The following is a 24,961-nucleotide window of genomic DNA, read 5'->3' as shown; positions in this document are numbered from 1 at the left end:
CTTATGACTAAACATCATAGACTTCACAATTCCTTCCAAACTGGTTAAGTGGCGCCGCCATGTTTGTACTCTTTTTGTAGGGTGCGCTTTCCCCGTTCTAGGTATGCACACAAGGAGGTATGATAATTAATATATGAGTTATTGATGATATGTGTTGGATATGACCTGGATATGAAATGGTTTTCCTGACTGCTAGTGGTCACTTAGCATATCAAAGAATCCATTATATATGAGGGGATACAGGCATATGGTGAATAACTCAGCTAGCAGACTTAAAGGCACCGCCTCCCTGTGAAATTTCACACCTTGCAGAGGGCCTTGGTTGGAGTCCCAGCTTCAAAAGACCAATTTATCTAAAAAGACCTTTTGGCACCACATGCCTATACAATCGAATTAACCCCTCACATACTGAAATTGGCTGTGCCATCTCTACCGGGTAGCCAGTCCATGTACGTACTACACCGGTTGGTGTGACAAGCAGCAGCAGAGGTTGTCTATGCACATCGCCCAGATGTTCACCGGCTGCCAGATAGGATGATCCCCCGCAGTGCTGCAGGGGACCAGGATCCTCCTCTCTGGCAGCAGGTAAATATTTGTGCAATGCGCACAGTCATAGAAGCACCGGCGGACGTCCCAGGTACCAGAGGAGGTTATCTGCGTGCACCATGCAAACGTTCACCGGCTGCCCCCACTTGACACCAGGGAGTCTGGAGCATGGGGGACAAGTCTGGGGATGCATCAGTAAGTCCCCCCGACTTACTGATGCATCCCCAGACTTGTCCCCCATGCTCCAGACTCCCTGGTCCCTGGGCATATAAGGGGGTATAAGGCATATCAGGGGGCCAGAGTGGCATATAGGCGGTATAAGGCATATCAGGGAGGCAGATTGACATTTAGGGGGGTATAAGGCATATCTGGGGGGCACAGTAGCAAGCCGTTGGGCAGATGTGCATAACTGGGGTGCAGGTTCGCAAATAAAAGGAAATAAAAACAAAAAATCAATTTTTCGCAATCATAGTTTTTATTAAATATAAATAATAGTTTACATGTGAATCAATATTTTCTAATAAAACTTTTTTCTTATAGGGTAGTCTTATATTCAGGTTTTTTTTGTAAATTAATATTCAAATTTGGGGGGGTCGTCATAATCAGGGTTGTTTTATAATCAAGCAAATAGGTACTTCAAGTTATTGCTGCTAAAGTGGGTTCTGTAAGCTTTTGATTCATAAGGTGTACGTAGTTTTTCACACATGGTTTCTCCACTTTGGCTTTATTTTTATTGAATAAATCATGACATAGTGTAATATGTTATGTATTACTGTTAATCTGAGTTTGTATTTACCTAATTTTTAGACCTGCTAAGGAACATATGATTGTTATGTTCTGATAATGTAAAACCACTTTCATTTTCACATGACTGTAGTCTCTAGACTTTCTAGAATTGTTACTCCATAATCAGTGATGGAACTCCCAGGGTACACGGTCAAGTAACATATCCAGACACACACACACTAACATACCCAAAGACACATGTTCACACACTAACACATGGGTTAGTTTTTTCTGCATGTGTATGGGTCGCATACCCAGACACACACTTTCACTAACATACCCAGACACACATGCTAACATACCCAAACAAAGACACATGTTCACACACTAAAATATGCCCATAAACACACACACTAACATACCCAAAGACACACACACTAACATACCCAGAGAAAGACATTTCATTTACACACTAAAATACTTACATGCACACGAACATGCACAGACAAAGACACACGTTCACACACTAACTTATCCCTACATACACACAAACATACCCAGACAAAGACACACGTTCACACACTAACTTATCCCTACACACACATACATACATAGACACATACACAAAATTTATCTTGTAAAGTTCACACGGTGAGCTGCTGCACTCACTCAGCCCTGTCTCCGCTTGAAAATTATGGAGATAAAGAGGTAATTCTGGGTGTCCAGGTGTTGGTTGTGCGGTTACTTCTACAGATCTCATGTGAGCCGCACCTCAATGTATTTTTTAAGGGAAAAAATTCCAGAAAATCTGATTAAAATTAATTTTAACATATGCTAACTTTCTACAGACCTCATTGTTTAACTGCAAGTGTTTCCCTTAGCTTTCATTGTAGCATTTATTAGAAGTTGTTACGTAGATTGTACCTCTAAGCAATTGATTTTATGCCGGTCATTGAATTGCATACCATCCATTGTTCACATCCGTTAAAACCATTTGAGGTTCTGGCAGGTAATTGAATTGGGCCTTTTTAATCTTTTGTTTTGTTTGCTTAATGACAGTGGGAATCAACCGAAATATAGTCAACTGGGACTCCCATGGTAATTTTGCAGATCACAAATTTATTTGGCCGGATTTAGTTATTTTTTTTAAGTAATGCACAACTGCCCACGTTTCATGCTTTATAATAAAAAGGTATTTCTGAGCTTGTTTACAAAATGACATAAAAGGGTGTAAATTCCAGTAAAATTTATCTGCAGAACTGGAGGCTGACAGTTGTCAGTTATGTAATATTTTGGGTGACTTTCCTTGCCCAAACATCCAACTGAGCTGATTCCTCATGGCAATGCTAATGCTAATTTACTAGAAGGTAAGCATGGCCATTTATCTCCCCCTTTTCTCTACACAATTAAGTAATCAAGAAAAGAAGCACTTCATATGACAGATGTTTTCAGTTCATTCCATTTAAATGGTCTGGTATAAGAACAAGAAGCCTAAAATCTACAGCTTCTTATATATCGTGCAATTTCTTATATATCACATGCACAGACATTTCCATTGTTATTTATGTAAACATTACACTGGAATTGTGGAATGTATAGATTAGGGTAACCACATCAGCCATCATTTTTAAGATGTGGTGCATCACAAAACATTTTAAAGGTTACACTCTAGAAAATAAATGTTTTCATGATGCTGACCAGCCTATTATTGCTACCTATCTCACTCTCAGTTTTGGTATAATGAATAAGTCTACTTTAAAACAAACAAAATCCCAAAAGCAAAACTCCAAACATATGTACAAGAAAAACTATAGTTAATGCTCAAATTAAATTACAAACTATTTTTGGATTATATTAGATTACACCCAGCAGGAGAAGAAAATTCCCTTTTTGTTTCAACAGGTTCATTTTAAGCAGTACTTATTTTAAGATATTGACTTGTGCTCTTATAAACAAAAAAGGCCATGCATCGGCTCTAGCGTGGCAAAGCCTTCTAATTTTATGCTTTACCAACTGAATATAAATTATTTTGCGCCATACTATGTATGATTCTGATGGATTTGGGTTTATTAACTATATAGCTGGGGATTCTCCAGATGTGCGTCAAAGGCTCCATAGAGGTCAGTTGCTTATTGAGTCAATCTATTTCTACAATCTATTTCTCTAAATGATTTTACTAAAACAATTCATTGTTGTAACTGTTTTGGAAATATATGTTTGGAAAGGCTGCCTAAATCAATCAACACTAATCAGGAGATTGATATTTTAATCGGGAGGAATAAACATATGTGAACAACCCTTATTATTTAGTGTAGCTACCTGTAAAATGTAGGATTAGTGAAAAGTGGAGGGATCCAGAAAACATAGCAAATAATATATAAAGTTGAGGAGAATTTTAGTCCCATTGAAATCAATGGGCGTAGCAAAAAGAGGCCTCATTCTAACTCTAATAACTAAAGAATGTCTGTATCAGCTTGCAATCATTTGAAATTGTTGGCTCTATATACTGAAAAAGGCTAATAATGATAATACACAATTTCACCTTCCTCAGCCATATTTCCACTGACCAATAAGTTATTTAGGCAAATAATCTGCTTGTTCTGTAAACTTCAAATTGAACTGTAAGGATTTGAGTCACTCCTTAAACTAAACTGTTTATTTACTAAGAGTCGAGCTTTAGCAGAGACTAAACATCTTGTTTTGCTATTTATCTTTTCAATATAAAGGGTTACCTGGGCATTATTAAATCCTCACCCTCACCAATTTGACTAGGCTTTATGCAAGCTCATATATGCAGGATACATTTGCTAAGATCCTTCATAATATAGTTTATTTAGTGAGGTGAAATATCTTGCCTTACTGATACTCATCTAAAACATATGATTTATTACATGATATATAATATATATATATATGTATTACAAATTGATCACAGACACAAAAACCTTGATTTCCTTTATACAATGTTTATGTTCTAAAAAAAAACTCATTGGGGCAATTGCTGATATCAGGAAACATAAGTTATGTAATTATTGATGCAGACTATGTAATATTATTATTTACATTGCCAAAAGATTTCTGGCAGCAAATTGTGAAGTGGACCCTCTTGTAATTGTAAGTTTTCTTATTGGCAACAAATATTATTTTATCCATGTCCCTTTACAAAAAAAGAGTTAAAGGTGTTGTTCTTGGGACTTTCCTTGAAACTTGGCCAGCATCTCTTTTGCTCCTCATGGTTTCTATTTAATAGTTGTCATCACCACCTTTCGTTTCAGAATTTGGCAATCCATGGTTTCATAAAGGAGAAACATCTGGGTCTTCTATGTCTTACGGCTATGAAAGGAATTGAGCATTGAATAAAAATGTATTTTGATTCATTTTCATTGCTTTCATATGGCAAACTATTGATTTTTACAGTTCGTGACATTCACATCTGTCGTATAACGAGGATGGGGAAATATGTGTAATAATATATAAAACCAGTAACTGACCTGATTTCTAGTGATTAACTCACCTGTGCTCATAAAGGGTCATAAGAAACTTAAGCTTAAACAAAGTATGTGAAACACATACCTGATGATAGACCAGAGCTGTGTGCATATGCACAAGTGTGCACAAATAGAGACTCAAAACACTGACAGACAGTTTGTAGCTCAGTTTATCATGGTTATGATGTCCCTGCATGTTTACCCCTAGATAAAAATTGTGATGTCATGAAAAAGTGTGCTCTCAGTCAGCGGTCTTCTCCCCACCACTTCATCTTTGATTGACAAAACATATACGGCTTTGTATAAAATCAAGATTGGACTGGGATGTAAAATAGGCCAAGGCACTTTAATGTCTGTAAGACACAGAAATACATCTGCTCGTTGGATATATGCTGCCACCATATGGATTTGTGCATCTGACTGCTGGATACATTTGGCCCTTATGAATGTGTGCAGTCTGCTATACTTTTTCTTCAGCCTGGATGTAGAACCATAGAATGCAGCCGCATGTATCCAGCAGGCAGCTGCATGCTACATTATTATGTTGGCTCCTTCAACAGTCTTCATGTTGGGTGAGTGGTAATTACTGGACCCTGGTCCACCAGGCATTTGCCTGAAAAGCCCGATGGTCAGTCTGAACCTGAATTAAATGTTGATGATATTTTGTGCTAGTTGTCATTTCAAGCATTAATAAACAGTAAATATAAACCCAATTATTTTCTGTTGTGCCATACACGAGTTGCTATTTTGCTGCTGTGTCATATTTCTAAACACCAAGGGATTTGTAATAATAGCTTTGCAGAGGAACTGCATGCTGCCTTCATAAACAATGCCGGTAACTCCTGGAAGCATGCTATGTTTTCCTGCTTGTGCTAAAGTAAGATTCCAGTTCAATCTTGGAAAAGGAACTGTTGATGATCAATTAATCAAGAGCATTTAAATAGCAGCACCTGTCTATTGCTTAGCTTAATCCCTATGGAAGCAGTAAGGGTATACTCACACATGGCTTCTCCGTTTTGGCTTTATTTTTGTTAAATACATCATGACGCAGTGTAATATGTCGTGTGTGGTTGCTCATCCGAGGTTGTATTTACCTAATTTTTAGACCTGCATTGTTGTTATGACTAATATGTAAAACCATAGAAGTGAAAGAGGGTGTACTTTCTTTTTCACACAACCAACATACAGTAGGTAAAGATGTAAAATCACATAAACTTTTCTTTCTGATGGACAGTGTAATGGCGTTATAACCCAAAATACATTTTGGATTATTTCATGTTTAATGCAGGTTATCACAAATGGAATTTCTGTCATACCTGCCGTGTCCGCCGCGGTCCCTCGCCGGTCTGCCGCTGGTGGGCGGCGCTTGCGCGCTGACGCGCTCCCGTCCCCTCAGTGTGACGTGCCAGCGGCACGTACACTGAGAGGACGTGCCGCGGGCACGTCTTCTCGGTGTACTGTGCGCGCGGCACGGACGGAGGGGCACGTCGATGCGGCGCGCCCACGGCGGACGCATGATAACATGCGAGCCACCGTGGCACGCCCACGACGCGCCAGTGGTCATGAGCGAGCCGCCGCAACGAGTCGGCGGCACTCGTTCGCGGGGCTCGACTTCGGCGGCATCTGCCGATGTGGCACACCCGCGGCGCTCGCGGGTGTAGCACACGCAGATGCCGGTTTGTTTATTTATTGTTCGCGCCGACGCCATTAATGTGCGCCGGTCGCGATGACGTCTTCCTTTGTTGTTTCCCTTTGGTTGCTATGGTGTTTCCCGCCATTCTTCCTATTTAAACCCCCTGTCCCATTAGTTCATTGCCCGTTCAAAGAGTCACTGTTGTGTATCTCTGGGTTATCGTGAGTTATTCTGATTGATCTACGTGTTCCTGACCTTGGCTTTGTTTTCTGACTTCGATTCTGTGCTGCCTGCCCCGACTTTGGCTTGTATATTAACCTTGATCCTGTGCTGCCTGCCCCGACTTCGGCTTGTATATTGACCTTGCTCCTGTGCTGCCTGCCTCGACTGTGGAACTTCCAATACCCGTTGTGCTGTGCTACGCTACCGTCTCTGCATTGTGGGTGCATAATCCGTGTTGTCCTAGGTCCCGCATAACAATTTCAAGTTCAGTGGTAAAGCTACAGTTTATTACTTTTAATATCAATTATGAAAAATTAGAAAAAAAGTATTTGGTATTTATTAATACAGAAATAAGACCTTAAAAAATGTTTGTTGTATAACAAAACTTAACATTTGTACAGACAACCTACGTAATCTCTTATTTCAGAAACTTGATGGACAATTCTCCTGCTGTTCTTTTAAATAACACTTGGCGCTTCATAAAAGATATAACTTCCAATGCATTCACACAACAGTTGTGGTTGATACTGAATACGCAGCCATACAAACTGGCTCTCAGTTATAGCTAAACAGCCAATAGATTTCCTGCTAGCCTTGCCAAAATAATTAATCTAAGGTTAACCTTCCCACGGTATATTGAACACTGAAGTATTAATATTCCAGCAAAAAAAAAGAAAGAAACCCACAATATTTAATTTTAAAATATAGGATCACAATGATGTTTAAAAAAATTAAATATATCAGTTGTCTTCCTGTTAACTTTGTTATTTTACTATAATGTACTAATGCAATAACAGAAAACTGCAAAACCATATAACATAGAATATAAACATTATGATTATAAGTGATTATCACTCATTATATCAGTCTTTTTTGTTTTAAATGTATTACTTTAGATTTATGGATAATACTTGTGAATTTAATACCTTTTCAATTCTTCTATATGCATACTTTTGACAGCTACGTTTAATTAGTAGATATACTGACCTGGACAGGCCATCTAACACACTCTGCAAATGTCAGGCACTGTATATGTACCTTGAGGTCTGCTCGAGCAGTAGATCAAGTCATCCAGTTTCCGACCACCAGCTGGATACACATAGCTACATGCAGGAGTGCAGAAGCATGGTGTGTGAACGTGCGTAACCAGTCGGTGGCCTCATCTATGTCATTTAGTGGCCAATGACTGCTTTTATTATATAGATAGACAAAAGTCCATTACCACCAAACTTACAATGATATTAACGAACTTCATTGAGACATTTGTACTACCCCTTTAAGTTTAACCTAATACGACACACTGAATTCCATCTATGGCCATACAGTGGCCTCATATGTGGACAGATAAGAATTACACCGGGTTTCCTAGACATCCATCCCGGGTCTTCATGCTTTTCCTCAAATCTTAAACTCTGCCATATCCAAGTATGATTATCACATATTGCATCTGATCCACCCTGAACCCCTCATCTTCTGCTTTATCCCCTTGTTTTGACCATGTATGATTATCACATATTACATCTGATCTACCTTGAACCTCTCCTGCTTTAACTTAGTATGATTATCACATATTGCATCTGACCCCCATCTCCTGCTTCAACCACTTGTTTTCACCTGGTATGATTATCACATATTATATCTCATCAACCCTTAACCCCTCATCTCCTGCTTTAACCTCCTGTTTTTATTTGCATTCCACCGAGACAGCACTTACTGAATGCTAAAACAAAAAGCCCCTTCCCACTACTCTTGGACCTCTTGCAGCCTTTGACACCGTTGACCACCCCCTCTTTCTACAGACCCTTAAAGCACATGGCATATGTGACACAACCATTGGTAATAAATCCGGTCTCTCTGATCGTACTTTTAGTGTCTCCTTCACTGGAACATGTTCCTCTCCTTTCAGAAAATGGACCGCCATACTGCTGTTCTTTAATACTTACCATTCTTTGGTTGATTCCTACTCTTGCTGTATGCTTTGTCAACGGAAAACATCTTAAAACAATTCCAAGTGCTATACACCTGAAAAAACATGTTGTATAAGTGTTTATGTATTGAAGTGGGTCAGTTCAACGCATGGTATTTGGCTAGAAGTCATTTTTTCGCTTTTTACAGAAAAAAAGGCTGCCAGGAGAAGGAAGTCTGAGCTGAATTAATACATTTGCTACAGTGGAAGCAGAATAAAAATGTTCTAACCACAAATCAAACTATTACTTTCATTTTTGCCAGTGATCAGGTTTTTCTAAGAAATATAGACTCTGGCACGGAGCCAGTATATGTTTTAATGTTGAGGAAAAACCAGTATGGTTATTTATTTAAGTCCTAAATCTATGATGGGATATAGGCTCTTTTTTAGCAAGAATTTGTTTAATAATGCTTCATATTTGGTATGCAGATGCCCACTGAATGTCTTTGCAACTATATCCCATTGTATTGCTTGTTACAACAATGAAAGTGCTGAGGGTATTTGAATTGTACACATTTTTCCAATGTGTTTCAAAGCAAGCAGTAGATATTGCCCAGATCAGCACATAGCTTTGTCCAAGTGCTTTCCTATTTAAATGACTTTTGTGTCCCTTCCCTGACTTAACAGCTGTACAGTTTCACATGACACTGTCTGTATTTCATGTGGACACATAACATTATAAAGGCTGCCAAAAAAGACCAGGTTTATTTGTAAAACTGTCCCTGATGCAATCTTAGTGACTTGTTTTGCTTACTTCTGTTCCCCAGAGAGGTAAATGTGTAATGGAACAAGATAAATACAGTCATAACAGCATAGCCAGTGGGAACAGTTTGATTCAATGTTTCTTTATATTCATTAACATTCTGTGATTGAGTTGTGTTGATGCAAGAATGCTACCCAGAATATTTCTTCATTTGCTTCTCCTCATTCTTAAGCAGATTGTAATTGAACATTACTGATTCGTTGCTTTCTAAGTACAATAATCAGTTTACGAACTAAATAATCTTGGTTAGCCCAATAAAAACCTTATTGGATATGTATTGCACATATGAATATTCCTTTGTTTCCTTTAAAATAGTGTAAAACATTTTTTATATTAATATGTCAGTGAGTTCAGGTTGATGGTGTGATGTTCTTAAATTACTGATGTAATACAATAGAATCTATAGGTTTGCCAGTTGTTGAGCTTTTTGTAACCTGCTCAAAGCTGATGCTTATTTAAACTCAATGCATATTCTTATTCAAGCCCAGACCTAGCCTTTTAAAAACTTGCAATTTGTTGCAAATAAGTTAGCCAATAAATGTAAACTTTATCAAGTTTGCTTATTTTCTTTTCACGGCTAACACCTATAGATTATGTAGTCATTAAATTATGTCAGCTTCTCACAGTAACAATGATAGTACTCTAGTATAAGCATAGTATCCCCATAATGCTTAATTGACTATTTAGGGAACAGTTTTGGAGTTTGAAACTGAATTCTAGCAGTATCCACCCACAGACTCAAAGACACATACCCTTTCAGCCAGACTAATGTACGCATCATTCTTAAACCAATGGCATGCACTCAAAATGCATATCACATATTCCAGATACACACAGTACACTCAACCACACCAACATACTTAGCCACACATGTTCCAATGGTCAGCCTACCTGTGTCATTTATCAAATGCTACTTTAGGTAGAATGTGGCACAGGTATCATCCTTTAAATTGAAAGAACCCTCTCATTTGTATTATCGGGCAAAACTATTGATAAAGGATCACATGAAAATAAGGCATTATACAAACATAATTTCACAGAAGTGAACCATGAGTTACTGCTAATAAACAAATTGTAAGTATGTTAGCGCTGCTCAAAATCTACAATACCATGCATCATTATTTACCTTTGAATATGGCCTTCCGCTCTTGAGTCTTTTTATACAATATATAAAAACAACATTCTACTCATGTTTGGGCACTGTGTTTGTTTGGTCTGTGTTCTCAGGAATCCCCTACAATAACAACTCTTTTCTTGACAGTCATGAAACAAGTAGCAGCACCTTTGAAGTAATGAGTAGGCAGAACAGTAAAACACTGTTCTGCCAAGCAAAGTGCAAATGAAAAAGCAGTAGAAGTCAAATGTCCGCCTGGCCAAATTTTAAAAACATATATTTGATCTGTGAGATCTGGAGCTTCTTTCATGAATGACTACTCACTTAAACATGTGGGATATAAAGCATGTTACGTCAAACACAAACAATCCAATCAGATTTGATTGATATGTATGGGGGACAGTTATGAGGGCATATACATCCTTAGCTTCTTTGAGTACAGCTCAGCGGAGGGCCTTAATAACCTGGTTGAATAATGATCAAAAAACCAAAAGGCAAGGTTGTTGTTATATTCTCCATTTTACTGGTTATCAACTAATATGCTTTCTGTTTGATAACATCATTTACACTGGTTTCTTATTTTGAAGGTCGCAGTGTCAATGTTAAGTCTGCTGGACTCATTGGGAGACAGGGGCCTCAATCAAAGCAACCTTTTCTTGTTGCATTTTTCAAAGCAAGTGAAGTACTACTGCGCTCAGTTAGAGCTGCAAACACCAAAAAGAAGAAACAAGAGAGGAACAAGTCTACTGCACAGCATGATTCATCTAAAATGCCTGGTATTGGAGGTAAACAATTTTTGATATGTTGTGCATGCTACTGAACACTGAAATTTGTTTTCAACAAAAGACTTTATGGAAGTAAAGTATCACGCAAGCTATGTTACTTGCATCTTTGCAACAAAAGGGTTCGACCATTGCTGCCCAAAGTTCAATAATATGGGTTTGCAACAGTAGAGAGTTGGCAGAAACACCAACCAAGGTACAACAACACTGATGTTGGGAATGTTAACTATACTTTATGCACTTTTATTTCCAAATCTTTTACTAATTTTGGATGATTACCTTTTTGATGAATGCTAAGAGCTCATGTATAATGATTGTCTGGCATAACACTGCTGCCAAAGACCACTTTGTCTACCCTAAGAGGGAAAACACACAGCAGAGTGATATGAACCACATATAAAATGGGAAGTAGATTTCAAAAAGTACACACTATTAACACAAACATGGATATTGCTGTATTGGTCCAAGTAAAGTTAGTAAAACATTTTTTAAAAAGAATCCATACTAAAGTACTCATAAAGTACTTTAATATGCATTTGCTGGTGTGGCCTTTCCTTTAAATTGCATAAGCTTTTATTTGAGGAATATCAAGGACTTCTAAATTCATCTGTGCATCTACATCTAACTTCTGACATGATTGTAAAAGCTTTAGGCTTATTCCTAGTCTAGTAATTATAATACGAGTACACTGAATCCTTGTGCTTAGCAATACCCACATCTTCCATTGACTATACATCACAGTGAGCACAGTTTTAATGTTAGCTTTAGGTGTTGGTGTACCAAACTTCTTAGAAGAAATCATGTTGTCTGTAAAATAGATAATATGACATTCAATTGTTTCTACAAATGTTTGCACCTATGGTATGAACAAGGATTATTTCCTAAACCTATTTACTTTTTTTCTTTCTACAGACTTTAATACAAGTGAACAGAAGCAAGCCTGTAAGAAGCATGAACTTTATGTCAGTTTTCGTGACTTGGGTTGGCAGGTAAGGATAACGCTGCTTAGTAACCACTGTTTCTATCGGTGATTACTAATTTGACAGTTTGGTAATTTTAAGTCCAAGTATTTACAAATTTAGAAAGCACACGGAAGTAACTAGTAATATGGGTTTTGGCACCAACTACAAATCTGCCCACAATTATACAGTCCCTTATTTTTCATCAGAAATACAATCCGGATTGAAAAATAAACTATACAAGCTATAGATAGCTTTAGTAAATTAAATTAATAATGCTAAATGTGTAGGTGACAGATCCACTTTAAAATGTGCAGTGATTTATTCAGTGAATCTATTTGCTAGGTTATAAAACATTTTTTTTCTGAAAAAAATCATCTGAAAAATTAACCTTGTCTAATAGTTGTCTGTTATTTAGACCTCAGACCCAAAGCACAGCTGACAAAGCCTAGGGGCTTGTCACTCACACTAACTCATGCACTCTCACTCTCCTCTGCTCTTGACTCTCTTGACTCTCTCTCAATGTCTCTCTACCCTCTCTGCAGACAGCTTTCATGTCCCTATCACCTCTCCGACAGCTCTGCTCACTTGCCTCTTCTTGTTCTCCTGTCTTCCTTCTTATGTCTTCTTTCATCATATGCTTCTCCCTGTGCCTTCTTTCTACGTCAGCTACTCTGTGAACCAGGTCTTCTGAAGCACTTCTACAAAAGGGCAGAGCATCCAGGCATATCCTTTCCCCCGACTGGAATAAAGGGGAGAGGCTGTCCCTGTAATTCTGCCTTTTGCTGATGTACTTCGAGAATCCAGAATAATGCATACAGATTTGCGGAGAAAGAAAGTGCAGGAACGCTTCACTTTCTAAGAGAATCTGCCTTCATTATCCTGGCCTTTCTGAGTATTTCTGCAAAAAGTGGAGCCACGTTCTTCCAATCAAGGGAGAGGATGTGCCTTTTTGTGGCAGTGCTTCAGGAGGCCTAGTTTACAGAGAAGTGGAAGGAAGGAGTCACAAGGAAAGTGGACGAAGAAAAAAGACACAAGCAAGAAGAGATAAGGACAAGAAAAGTCAAGAGAAGAAGTGCAGCTGAAGCGGTCAGCAGAGAATGTAGGGAGACAATGACAGAGAGTGTAAGAGCAAAAAAGTGTTTTTTATTTTTTTTTCCAATAGGGTCATCTTATATTCAGGCCTTTTTATTTTTTCTTCATTAAGATCCAAAGATTGGGGGGGGGGTGTCATCTTATAATCAAACAAATATTGTAACATCTAAATGAAATATTAATTAATGCACAGAACATTGCTTACTGTTTTAAATGTGTATTATTTCACATCACTTTATAAGTAAGACAATTTTTTCTGTAGATGTTTACAGGTATAATATAATGTAAAATGCAGTATCTTTAAACAACCATTGCCATTGCTAAAGAAATAGTTAGACATATGTGTCTATCCTTAATTTTAGGATTGGATAATTGCACCAGAGGGTTACGCAGCCTTCTATTGTGATGGAGAATGTTCTTTTCCACTTAACGCCCATATGAATGCCACCAACCATGCCATAGTACAAACCCTTGTAAGTATCACTAATGTGTCAGCACTGATTTGCTGTGGCTGGTACGTAATAAATGTTTTTTTATTAAGGTTTTTTCCGGTAACCTGAATCAAAACTTCTCTTTATTGTTTCAATAAAAAGTAATATTGTTTATGGTCACGTAGTTGCACTATAAATGTGATATGAGAGAACAGTGTAAATTTGCTGCCCCCTCAAAATAACTCAACACACAGCCATTAATGTCTAAACCTTGGCAACAAGTGAGTATACCCGTAAGTGGAAATGTCAAAATTAGTGTCAATATTTTGTGTGGCCACCGTTATTGAAGTGTGTTTAGTTATTTTCAGGGGACAGCAAATTTACACTGTTATACAGGCTGTACACTCACTACTTTACATTGTAGCAGAGTGTCATTTCTTCAGTGTTGTCACATGAAAAGATATAATACAATATTTACAAAAATGTAAGGGGTGTACTCACTTATGTGAGATACTGTATATTCTGTGTATTAATACACATATAAATACATCGATTTGCATATACATAATCTATTGAATGTTGAAGGCATTTATAGACTGGATTTGTAGTTTATGAATAGGCCCATTTCTAATTAACCATTAGTAGAAAATGTAAACAATATATATTTTTGTGTCTGTTCACAGGTCCACTTGATGTTTCCAGAACACGTACCCAAGCCATGCTGTGCACCAACAAAACTTAATGCCATCTCTGTTTTGTACTTTGATGACAGCTCTAATGTTATCTTGAAGAAATATAGAAATATGGTTGTGAGGTCATGTGGATGTCATTAGCATTAAAGCCAGTGTAATTTTAACATAAATTGAAGCAATTATAAATTATGTATGAAAAAAGTAATATGGACTCATACCATCTTCATACCATCTCAATATTCATTTCTATGTACAGTGTTATGTATATAATAGACTTTTGTAATTTATTTTTATATAGTTACATTAATTAAATGGAGCATAGTACTACAATGTGTTGTATTCTTATTAAATGAAATTTCAGATTGTTAATTTAAAGTTGTAAGAGAAGAGGACCTTATTATGTTAACAATTATTTTTGACAACCCTAAACCTACCTATTTGTTGAGCTAGAACTACAAATTGCTTTATGAATAATAAATATGAGATATAAATGAGAAAATAAATGAGAACTAACTAAGGTAGATTTAAGAATAGTCTTTTGTGTAGTATTTATTTAGAAAATGTCAATGTAAAAGAGAAAACCATAAATGAGATTAAAAAACAGAAGAGTTTACCACATTTGTGTCAATTGAAAAGTACATATATTAATCTGTATAAAATTCCAAGGTACAACACCATATATAATCACCAGTGTGAATAAGTGTAATTGAAACTAATATTATAAAAGGAATAAACCTTACCTACCCCTATGACAGGTGTCATATCCCTGAAGAAGCATCTTATTCCTCACTGGTTCAAAGGCCACAAGTAAGAAAATAAAAAAATAAGCCTCAAAATACTTCAGGAGTCTACCCCCTTGCCAATATACTGTATTTGGATGTACTTTTATATGAATTATTAATTTAATGGTTGCGTTTATTTATCTGTGCTATAATAAAAGAAAACTGTGACTTATCATGTTGTAATAATGAATTTCTATAATACCGTATTTGCTCGATTATAAGACGAGGTTTTTTTCAGAGCAAATGCTCTGAAAAATACCCCTCGTCTTGCAATCGGGGTCGTCTTCTAATCAGACCTCAAACAGAGGTCTGACTATGAGACTAAGATCCAGATTCCCTGCAGCGCTGCAGGGAATCTGGATCCTCCGGTCGGGTAACCTCAGCTGCTACCGGGTGTCTATCAGCGAGCGCCGTGAAAGCGCGGGCAGCAGCGTACCTTTCCCTGCATAGCGTGCTCTCAGCATGGGGGACGCCTCCTCCGCGCCGCGATAGCCCGCCCACTGCCGGGGAGCAGAGCCGGTTGAGGGAAACCATTGATCTTGGCACCACACTCCAGAAGCAAGACCCAGTGGGACCCGGGCGGCACTGTACCGTCCCAAAGTCAAAGGCGGATCCAGTAGATTTACCGCTTTAATTTTTTGGAGGAGGCGGGGCCTAGCGGGGTCACACCGCATCATGCTGTAATGCCATGGAAGCTGCAGTATACTAAGCGCCTGCTGACCCATCGCGGTGAGTGCTTTAGTTGCTTGAGTGCTTGAGTCTTGGTTTGGAAGTGTGTCTGAGTGGGTATATTAGTGTCTGGGTATGTGTGTCACAGTGGGTATGTAAGTGTCTTGGTGGGTAAGTGGGTAAATTAGTGTCTGGGTGTATGAGTGTCCTCCTATACGCCACTCTGCCTCTAGAAATGCCTTATACCCCCTATATTCCACTCTGTCTCATGATATGCCTTTTAACCCCCCAGAGTGGCATATAGGGGGTTAAAAGGCATATCATGGGCAGAGTGGCATATAGGAGGGTAAAAAGCATATCAGGGAGGCAGAGTGGCATATAGGGGTATAAGGCATTTCTGGGGGCAGATGTGCATAACTGGGAGGCAGATGTGCATAACTGGGGGGCAGGTTGGCAAATTAAAGGACATGAAACACAAATATTTTACTCAATCATAGCTTATTCAATATAAAAAAATAGTTTACATGAATTAATATTTACTGGTTAAAAAACTTTTTTTCCTATAGGGTCGTCTTATAATCAGGCTTTTTCTTTTTTTCCTAAATTAATATTCAGATTTTGGGCGGTCGTCTTATAATCAGGGTCGTCTTATAATCGAGCAAATACGGTATGTTGGGTTCATAAATAATTTATCAACTAGAGTCACATCAAATTATACTATATCACAATATTGGACAGAATTTGTACAACAATTCATTCTGAAGCAGTCATCTTTTATATTGATGTTTTCACATTCCCAGTCTTGCTCATAAATAAATATTTTTTCATGGCTCAAACATACAGTTCAAATTGTAATTACTTAATAGGCCAAAGCATTTGAATGGGAGTCAAGCCATATACCTTACAGGTGGGCAAAGGGTATTGAGCATGAGATGATGGAGTTAAACTCTAAGTTATAATAACCATAGATATCTGGTATTGAGAGATCTGGTATTGAGTTTCTATACCAGGAACTTTCCATAAAGTTATAGTGGTTGATGAAAAATAAAATATCATGAAACATTGTTTCATTTAGAATACAACATAAGTATAAACATGAGACCTCAGCAACATCCTGAACAATCTTATCTGAAGTCGTGTCTCATAGTGATGGTAATTGATGAATCCAAATTCATTCAGTAATCAGCAATCAAAATTCATCTCATCAGTAAAAGTTCATCCTGCTAAACTAAGTTTGGTATACCTGTTATTTTATACTCAAATGTCACAAACATGTAGATTTGTCAAGGGTGATAGAAGTATCCTCTGCTTGTAATCATTTGTGTATGAGAGAGCAATTATGTGTAAAATGGAATCCTCTTACATGTCTGGAGATGCTACATGTATCTGCAAGATGGTCCACATTAGTAAGGGTATCTGGTCAGAGCTTCGTACGTTGTACTAAAAGTGAAGCCATCTTCCTCTCCCTGTCTGTGAGCTTGCAACTCTGGCCTGTCACGAGAGTGTTCAAGTGCAGATAATACCGCTAATCAGGTAATTACAAGGAATATATCCTGAGTAAAGAGGATAATGGCTTGAATTGTGTAGGATAAGAAGGGCAAACACTTGGGACGACATAATAACAAATTGCATGTGTAGCAAAAATAATCACAAATCCCACAATTTACTATATGTGGGCATTGGTAAGCCAAAAAATATGTGAAGGTGCTTGTATTGCTTATGAAAGATGAGATCAGGTGAAGGACCGCTGGCAGCAGTATCACTAAAAAGGTGGTTCAACTGCAGTACAAGCATCACGCAGGAACCCAGGCGCCGTCCTGTAGGCAAACCAATAATGTCATAGAAGGTGTTCCAATACATAGTTCTCACTGAACTTCAGCAGATGCTCCCTTTTGCCTCCTCTTCATAGAGTGGGTACATGGTCTATGACCTGAAACCATAAATTGCCAACCATGTGGCCCATTGCCTTAAGGGGTCTGGCAACTGAGGAATCTAAGCCCCCGTGCCCATCAATGCAATGTGGATATTATATGTGTGCTTTAATTGGCAGGTGCTTTCACCTACATAGACATGTCCACATGGGCATTTCAAAGTCAAAGTAATGAGTAAGTATACAAGTAGATAATATCATCAAATAATGCTTACTGTATTACCTAATGTGCACACACTGGTAGTATGTTATTATTATCTTTATGTTATGTATAACAATTTATGCTGCACTTTTTTCAATACATATATTCAAGGGGAATTACAAAAATAGCATTGACAGACTAAGACAATCTGATGCATTACTAGTAGTTGTCCATATTACTAGTAATGGCAACATCAAATAATCCTTTCTCAGAATAGGTATTCAGTATGAATTCTTCATTTTCCATATGAGCAACAGACTTTGGAAAATCCTTATGAAAGAAGGTAATGTACAGTACATATTCACATTTCACTTATCCATGTTATTGTAGAAAAAAAATAAACATTTTTTTATGATAAACACCTACTATTACAATGGGAGGATTAGGGAAGAAGTTAATAGAAAGATTAAGATCCAAAACCAAGAGTACATTATTTGACTTAAATGCCATTATTAAACACAAATGTTCTGTCTAAATATGAACACAGTGTAGTTAATCTAAACCGTTTGAGATTTTCCTGAGAACAGAGCAGACCTATTCTTTGAATTACACCAATATATTATATACAATATTCTGTTCAATTTTAGCTCTTTTTTTCTTCTGCATGTTTACATGTAAACCCTGTCTACGCTTTGTAGTCCTCTTTAGAATACGTGAAACTATTTTACCAAGAGGTTTAGAAATGTAATTGCGTGATGATGCTTTTTTTATGGATATATGACTTGTTAACCAACTTACATTTGTAACTGTACTACAGTGCTTGGAGTAGTGTCTAACACACCACCTGGTGTATTGTGGGTACTGCAGGATTAAATATTGTCTGGTATTGTTACTAAATTTATATTAACAATTGTTTAAAAAAACACGTTGGAGTCAGACAAAACAGAATACTTTGAGCAAGGTAATCGAAACCTTATTATGTTACCTAGTATAGTGTTTCAGTGTTTGAGTGAGTCTGTTAAGCGGTTAACAAAATGGCTTGCTTGTAGTTTTAACTGTGCTCATGAACTAGTATCGAAACTTTGGATTTTTTGCAATCCCATTGCTAGCACCTTCAACCTATAAAGCAGTTATTGGTTTGATGTGGACACATAGAAGGATGAGAACATTGTAATCCATAAAATAATGGAAAGGCCAAAACACATGAAAATTGATATGTACCAGTTGGTTAGTAATGATAAGATATTCTCTAATTTTACATTCTTTTCTTTTTTTGTTTTCTTAATTTTAAAGCTTTTCAAGAAGTACATTCTCTTTCCTCACATCTGCTGGAAATATAACACCCTTTCTATTTATTTATTTTCTGACACGTATACTGACACATTTACAGTCTTAAAATGTTCATTATGAAGTTTTATGTGACCCATGGGTAATGTTCGTGGAATCAGTTCTCAACCAAACACTCTCTATTTTTGGAGATGTTGAAGAGAGTGATATTTAAAAGACAAGTGATTGATAACAAAATCATTTATTATAATTGGTTGTCCGGGCACATTCCTGGGAAACAGCCAATTCATGTTTGATGTAGTGATAGATCAATGCATGAGAAAAAACATCTGGAGGTACTGGGGCTAATCTTTTTGTCTTACTGGTCTCATTCTCAAGCTTGGCATCACCATCTAAATGTATCTTACTCTTTCATCAACTACGTACCGTTAGTAACATGTTCTGTTAATCAGTGTCAGCAGGTGGCCTAATATTTCTTTCATACCTAATGTCAGTAATGTCTAAAATAAAATGGATAATGGGGTACGCTTGTCCAATAAAAAATACAAATACAACAAGACCACAACTTCAGATATAATGGTATATCTCATGGCCCTTATGTTCACTCAAATTAAATACACATCATGGTTTAATTAATTGTTTCCTTAAACCTTTCTAGCGGCTACAATTTGAACAGGTCACTTAACAAATAGGCATGAGTGAAGATAAGTAGCCTCCTGAGTTAAGGACTAATTATGGAATACCCATACAATCACTTAAACTAAAACGTGACTTTACTGATGTTGGAGGTGTTAGCAGGTATTTTCTTGGATGACACCTTAAGTATAATAAGGGAAAGCTCAAATTAGTGAACCAGATGAAGTATATAAAATAAAACTAAGGTTAATTGGAAACCCAGAGAAACTGTGTAAAGTGTGTATGAGTGCTAAATAAGAGCACACATGAGATAATAAATGAAATAAATTCAGCATTCCTAGGGAATCTTCATTTTGATCTTGTTAAGGCAAACAACCCCCCTCTTCAGCTCATGCCTGTTTGGCTTACTAGCTGCTACTATTAAAATGAAAACATGGAGATCCTTCTATGCCAACAAAAAATCTAGTCCACCTTCAAAGGTCTCCCGGTACATGTAGTCACCACTTGTATAGGTAATTTATTCTAGAGGTTTATCACCCTAACTATAAGCAATGCAAATAGGTGACCTACAATAAAATAGCCTAGGAAAGGCCAACTTAGGGTTAATATGTGGGTTCTACAAACTTACATTAATAATTATTTAAATGTACTGTAACGTACCCAAAGCCATGGTTTTAATGTCCAGTACAATCTATGTAGTCTGTCCATTAGTAAAAACTTTGATTGGAATACTGATACTTTGAAAGAAAAATCTAAATAAAAATAAACACATGTATTAAAATTTGCTGGTTACTATTATCTCATCTTCCCATAATTGCAATACGTTTTTATGGTGTTTTTTAAATATAGCGCTCAGCTCTGCTTGGCGCATGAACTACCTGCTGTCACTCCTGAGAAGGTGTGGGTAGCAGGTAACAGGAGGCTGAGAACCTCAATGGGATGCCCCTACCCAACATGTTTTCATATGTGCCTGGTTGATATGCATGTCACTTACTCCTGTTTCATACTTTATATGCAGGATGGTATTGACCATGTTCCCCCAAGTTTTTGCATATGTCAAAAAATAAACCTTTTTTGGTTTTTGCTGGGTGCCAGTAGTTTTTGTACCTAGAAAATATAGAGATGTAAGTATTTTATCATTATGGCTGTGTTTGGAAAGGTTGGAGTTCATCTTTCTTGATGAGCCTTTGCATTTGTGCGGTTCATTCACTAAGTTATTTGAGAAACTTGTCTGTTTATTAAAAAATCTTGGGAGCAAAAAAAAAACTGTAAGAGAACATTTGCAGGTCATTGCCTCATTGTACAGTGATTTGTTGGAAGATCACAGCTGGGATTTTTCTGTTCTTGCAGTCCAGTCTCTTCTGCCATATTTGTTATTGTCTCAAATTCTAAAAATGTTTTACACAATTTTAGAAATCACAACATTCGGACAGTGATAAACGAAAGGCAAGAAAGATAAATTCTGTTACAAGAATATATGGAATACACCCTGAGAGAACAGCATGTCTCCAGCTGTATGGTTATAAATATAATTAAATATTTTTGAAAAATAAATGTTTGTGCCACAGGACATGGCATACACATCAAGAAATATTTTATTTACACAAAAACAATATCATAGTTTATGTAAAGTAATGCTTTATAAGTGCGCATACAAGTGGAGACAGGAAAACATGTAAAAGACTTAATATGCATTGGAACATGCCAATACGAGGTAAGCAGGACAATGACTGTATGGAGGTTATGAGGGGGGGGTGGGAGAAGGTTGGTGGAAAGTTGAAAGGTGTGTTTTATCACCATAGATCTAGTAAGCAAAATCAATATATATATAGGTCCTGGTGGTGATAAGACCATATTTTAAAAACTTTAAAGCTATATAAAAAAAAGATAATAACATACTACTAGCATGTCCACATTGGGTAATCTACTGATGTTTCATCGGGCTATAAGAGCTATATTTACATACATACATACAGTGGTTGTTCTAGGGTTTCTTCGTTCCTGTAGGAACTCAAGTGCAACGCTTCACTTGTAGGTGACATCTTTTGCATGCACTCACTGCCACTGCCTAATTATATGGTGGTGCTGGCCTAATAATCATTAATAAAGTTGAACTTCTCAGCAAGAATAAGTGTAAAATAAATAAAAGTAAAATAAAATAAATTATTTGGCAAGACAGACCGGTCTTCATTTCTGCGCTTAAAATAAAACAATGTTTAAAAGGGATAAACATGAAATATGTTCAAATGCTTAATGATGAGCATATATTGTAACAATGCTGAAACAGGTAACCAAAAGTATCGATTGCGTAAATTGTAAACATCTAGAGATATATTTACCAGGTAGACGCTGCATCAATTTGGGAAGACCTTTTTATGATGGCAATATGCAAGCTTATTCTCCTGTTAACAGTTATGTAGAAGTCAAGGTTCTCAGCGAGCTAATTTTACTCTGTAACAAAGCACAGTTTCAAGCTATTCTCATTAACCATCCACCCACCTTCCTTTCCTTCACCACCTCAGATTTTAGATAGGAGGTTCAATTACAGTTCTTTATTTCATAGTATTTTCACCCTTAGATCTCTTCAAACAATATAGTCTGCTTTTAGTCTGTTGAAACGTATGTGCTTTCTGATATTGTGCTTTCCAAAAGAAAGCAATGCTTGACGTTAAAGGAATCTCTTTGTTCTGTTGGTATATAATTGCTCTTTACATTGCCCTATGCTTTAAATATACTCTTTTTTAATAAAGAAAGCAAAGATGAATTGTCATCAATGGAATGCCAGTTTGTAGTGAGAAGGGGACATTTCAGTCCATAATCAAAGTTTCAGAGCTGATGGGCTTGGACTGGTTTTGTAGCATATATCATTACTAAAGGAAGCAACTGATAACAGAAAGTCAATAATGTTATTGTTTGTAAAGAGAGTGTAAAGTTTATAACCACTCATGGGTTTTACAAGGTAAGACCTGATAAGAGGAAAAGCAGGAAAGAGTCTTGGAGAAAGATTTTTGTTATATGTAAGTATAAATGACTATAGAGTTTTCTTTTATTTGTTTTATATATTTTTTGAAAGTTATTCTAAAACTATAACCATTAAATCATACTATTGAAATAATAGAACAGAAAGATATAATTTTGACTTTACTTATATTGTTTTTACCATATTTCCAAAGATAACTTTGTTTGTTTTTTCCTGGGACATAACAGAGTTGGTGCTTTGTTATATTGTTAAATTCATCAATAATAATCAAGTCCAACACTTTTTTGATCCATTGCCATTGAGTGCAGACAAGATTATTTTTATTTTTTTGTTTGCATCATTTTGTTTTTTCTTGCTGTGGGCATGTTTTTATTATTTGGTGTTTGGGATGGTCCCTTTCCTTGAAGTAAGATCAATGGCTTTGTGAATCATTATAGGCTTCTACCCCTTAAGTACCAGGAGGCAGAACAGTTATTTCCCCCATCCACGTTAGGGTAGGTGAGGTTTTTCTATCACCTTTTTTTTTAACTTAAGTATGATTCCCTCCACCCCTCAACAGAGGATAGAGATTATGCCTCTACAAAGGTATTTTAAAGACTTTGTAACCCTCCTGGACAATGGAGAGCACAGTTAATTTTCATTTGTTTTAACCCTTCATCTCTAAAGCAACCGGATTGGGCAGTAGGGGAAGGCATATCTTGGGGTCTGTGCCTACCATAGGGTATTTTATAAAACATAACACCCCTCTTTTTGCCCAGGGCATTAGGATAAGGGGGTGCTTGGGCACAATATATCCCCAGAATAATTTACCTACCCTCATCTCAAGTGGACTCTTCATAATTGCACAGATAAGGATTACACCGGGTTATCTGGACACCTCTAGATTGTAAGGGCCCTCCTGACTGTTTCAATGTTACTGTGCATTAACAGGGCTCTCAGACTCCAGCTGCAGTGCTTAATGATTTTATTAACAGATCTTCTTAAAACATACTGTATAAACTTCAACTCCAACTTATACTCAGTTCACATGTGTCTCATCCTACTTAACTACATCCTGGTTAACTGCAGTGCAACACATATTAAACTTCCCCCCTGGAACCAAACCCTCTCTTTGGTTCCATACATATTGATACACTGACCTGTTGTTTCTGTAAATCAAATTGTTATGTTATATACCACTTGTTATGTCATGTCAACCCATTGTACAGTGCTATGGATAATGATGGTGCTATATAAAATAATAAATAATAAAAATATGAATCCATTACTGGTTGTCATACTTTCCTCCAACTACTTACCTGTAAATCATTAATGTCCACCATATCTTCTTCTCTTACAGGTACGAATATCACTTATTGCATCTGTTTTAACCTCTGTTTTCACCTGGCATGAAAATCACATATTGTATCTGAGCCACCTGGATTTCACACGTGTTGTACCCCTCCTCTGGAAGTATTTTACTGCCTCTGTGGTAAGGGCACTAAAACAGCTGGCTTTATATAAATATATGTAATGTAATGTAGCCTCCACCTCAAAGAACAATATTTGAAAAAAAAAAGAAACATGATTTCTTATTTTATTATTATGTTTGTGACAAGGGTGTTTGAGGGAAGCGCAGGATGGGGTCCATGCCTCACAATGTTTATTTTTTTATAAATGAAGCCCCTTTCCCTTGGTGAAGGGATATAAAGGTGTGAAGGGGTGTACTTTGGCTTTATTTTGTACTAGGGAGCTCAAAAGTCACCTATTATCCATTTATGGTTAACAGGTTAATGTCTGTGGGTTGCTTGTTTTATTTTTCAACCTACAGCAATTTAACATTCCTGTAGTCAAGTGTCTACAGGTTGTGAGTAATTCTTTTCGAAAGTTAATACAAGTTGGCCTTAGATAAGCAAGTTGGCCAAGACAAGAGCTTGGTGAATAGACCTTCGTGTTTTACTCTCTTTTCTATATATATATATATATATATATATATATATATATATATATATATATATATATATATTTGGTTCACCAAGTTTTGTAATCTGGATTGCAGAAGTGACAGGGAGTAAATAAATGGTGCCCCAATGTCACTCATATCGTCATATATTCAAAAATAATGTGGGAATATATATT

At 36.9% G+C, this 24,961-nt stretch overlaps 1 protein-coding gene across 3 annotated transcripts in view; it reads left to right on the top strand.

Moving 5' to 3' along the window:
* Positions 1–14,558, top strand: part of LOC149302353 (bone morphogenetic protein 5-like) — a 61,710-nt gene extending 47,152 nt beyond the window's left edge. Inside the window, exons 4-7 of one of the 3 annotated variants that reach the window (XM_089482514.1) lie at positions 11,046–11,243; positions 12,153–12,229; positions 13,657–13,767; positions 14,409–14,558. In XM_089482514.1, the coding sequence (XP_089338640.1) occupies positions 11,046–11,243; positions 12,153–12,229; positions 13,657–13,767; positions 14,409–14,558 (536 nt within the window). Of the gene's footprint in view, positions 1–11,045; positions 11,262–12,152; positions 12,230–13,656; positions 13,768–14,408 lie in introns of all 3 variants that reach the window. The other 2 variants (XM_089482513.1, XM_089482515.1) reach the window with 2 other exon arrangements.
* The last annotated feature ends 10,403 nt before the right edge of the window (positions 14,559–24,961 follow it).

The sequence above is a fragment of the Sceloporus occidentalis genome, unplaced genomic scaffold (assembly GCF_023333645.1).
Source record: "Sceloporus occidentalis isolate IW3139 unplaced genomic scaffold, rSceOcc1.0.p SCAF_19, whole genome shotgun sequence".
In the NCBI taxonomy this organism is placed as follows: domain Eukaryota; kingdom Metazoa; phylum Chordata; class Lepidosauria; order Squamata; family Phrynosomatidae; genus Sceloporus; species Sceloporus occidentalis.
The sequence above is the reverse complement of the archived record's forward strand: the minus strand, read 5'-3'. Positions and strand labels throughout refer to the sequence as shown.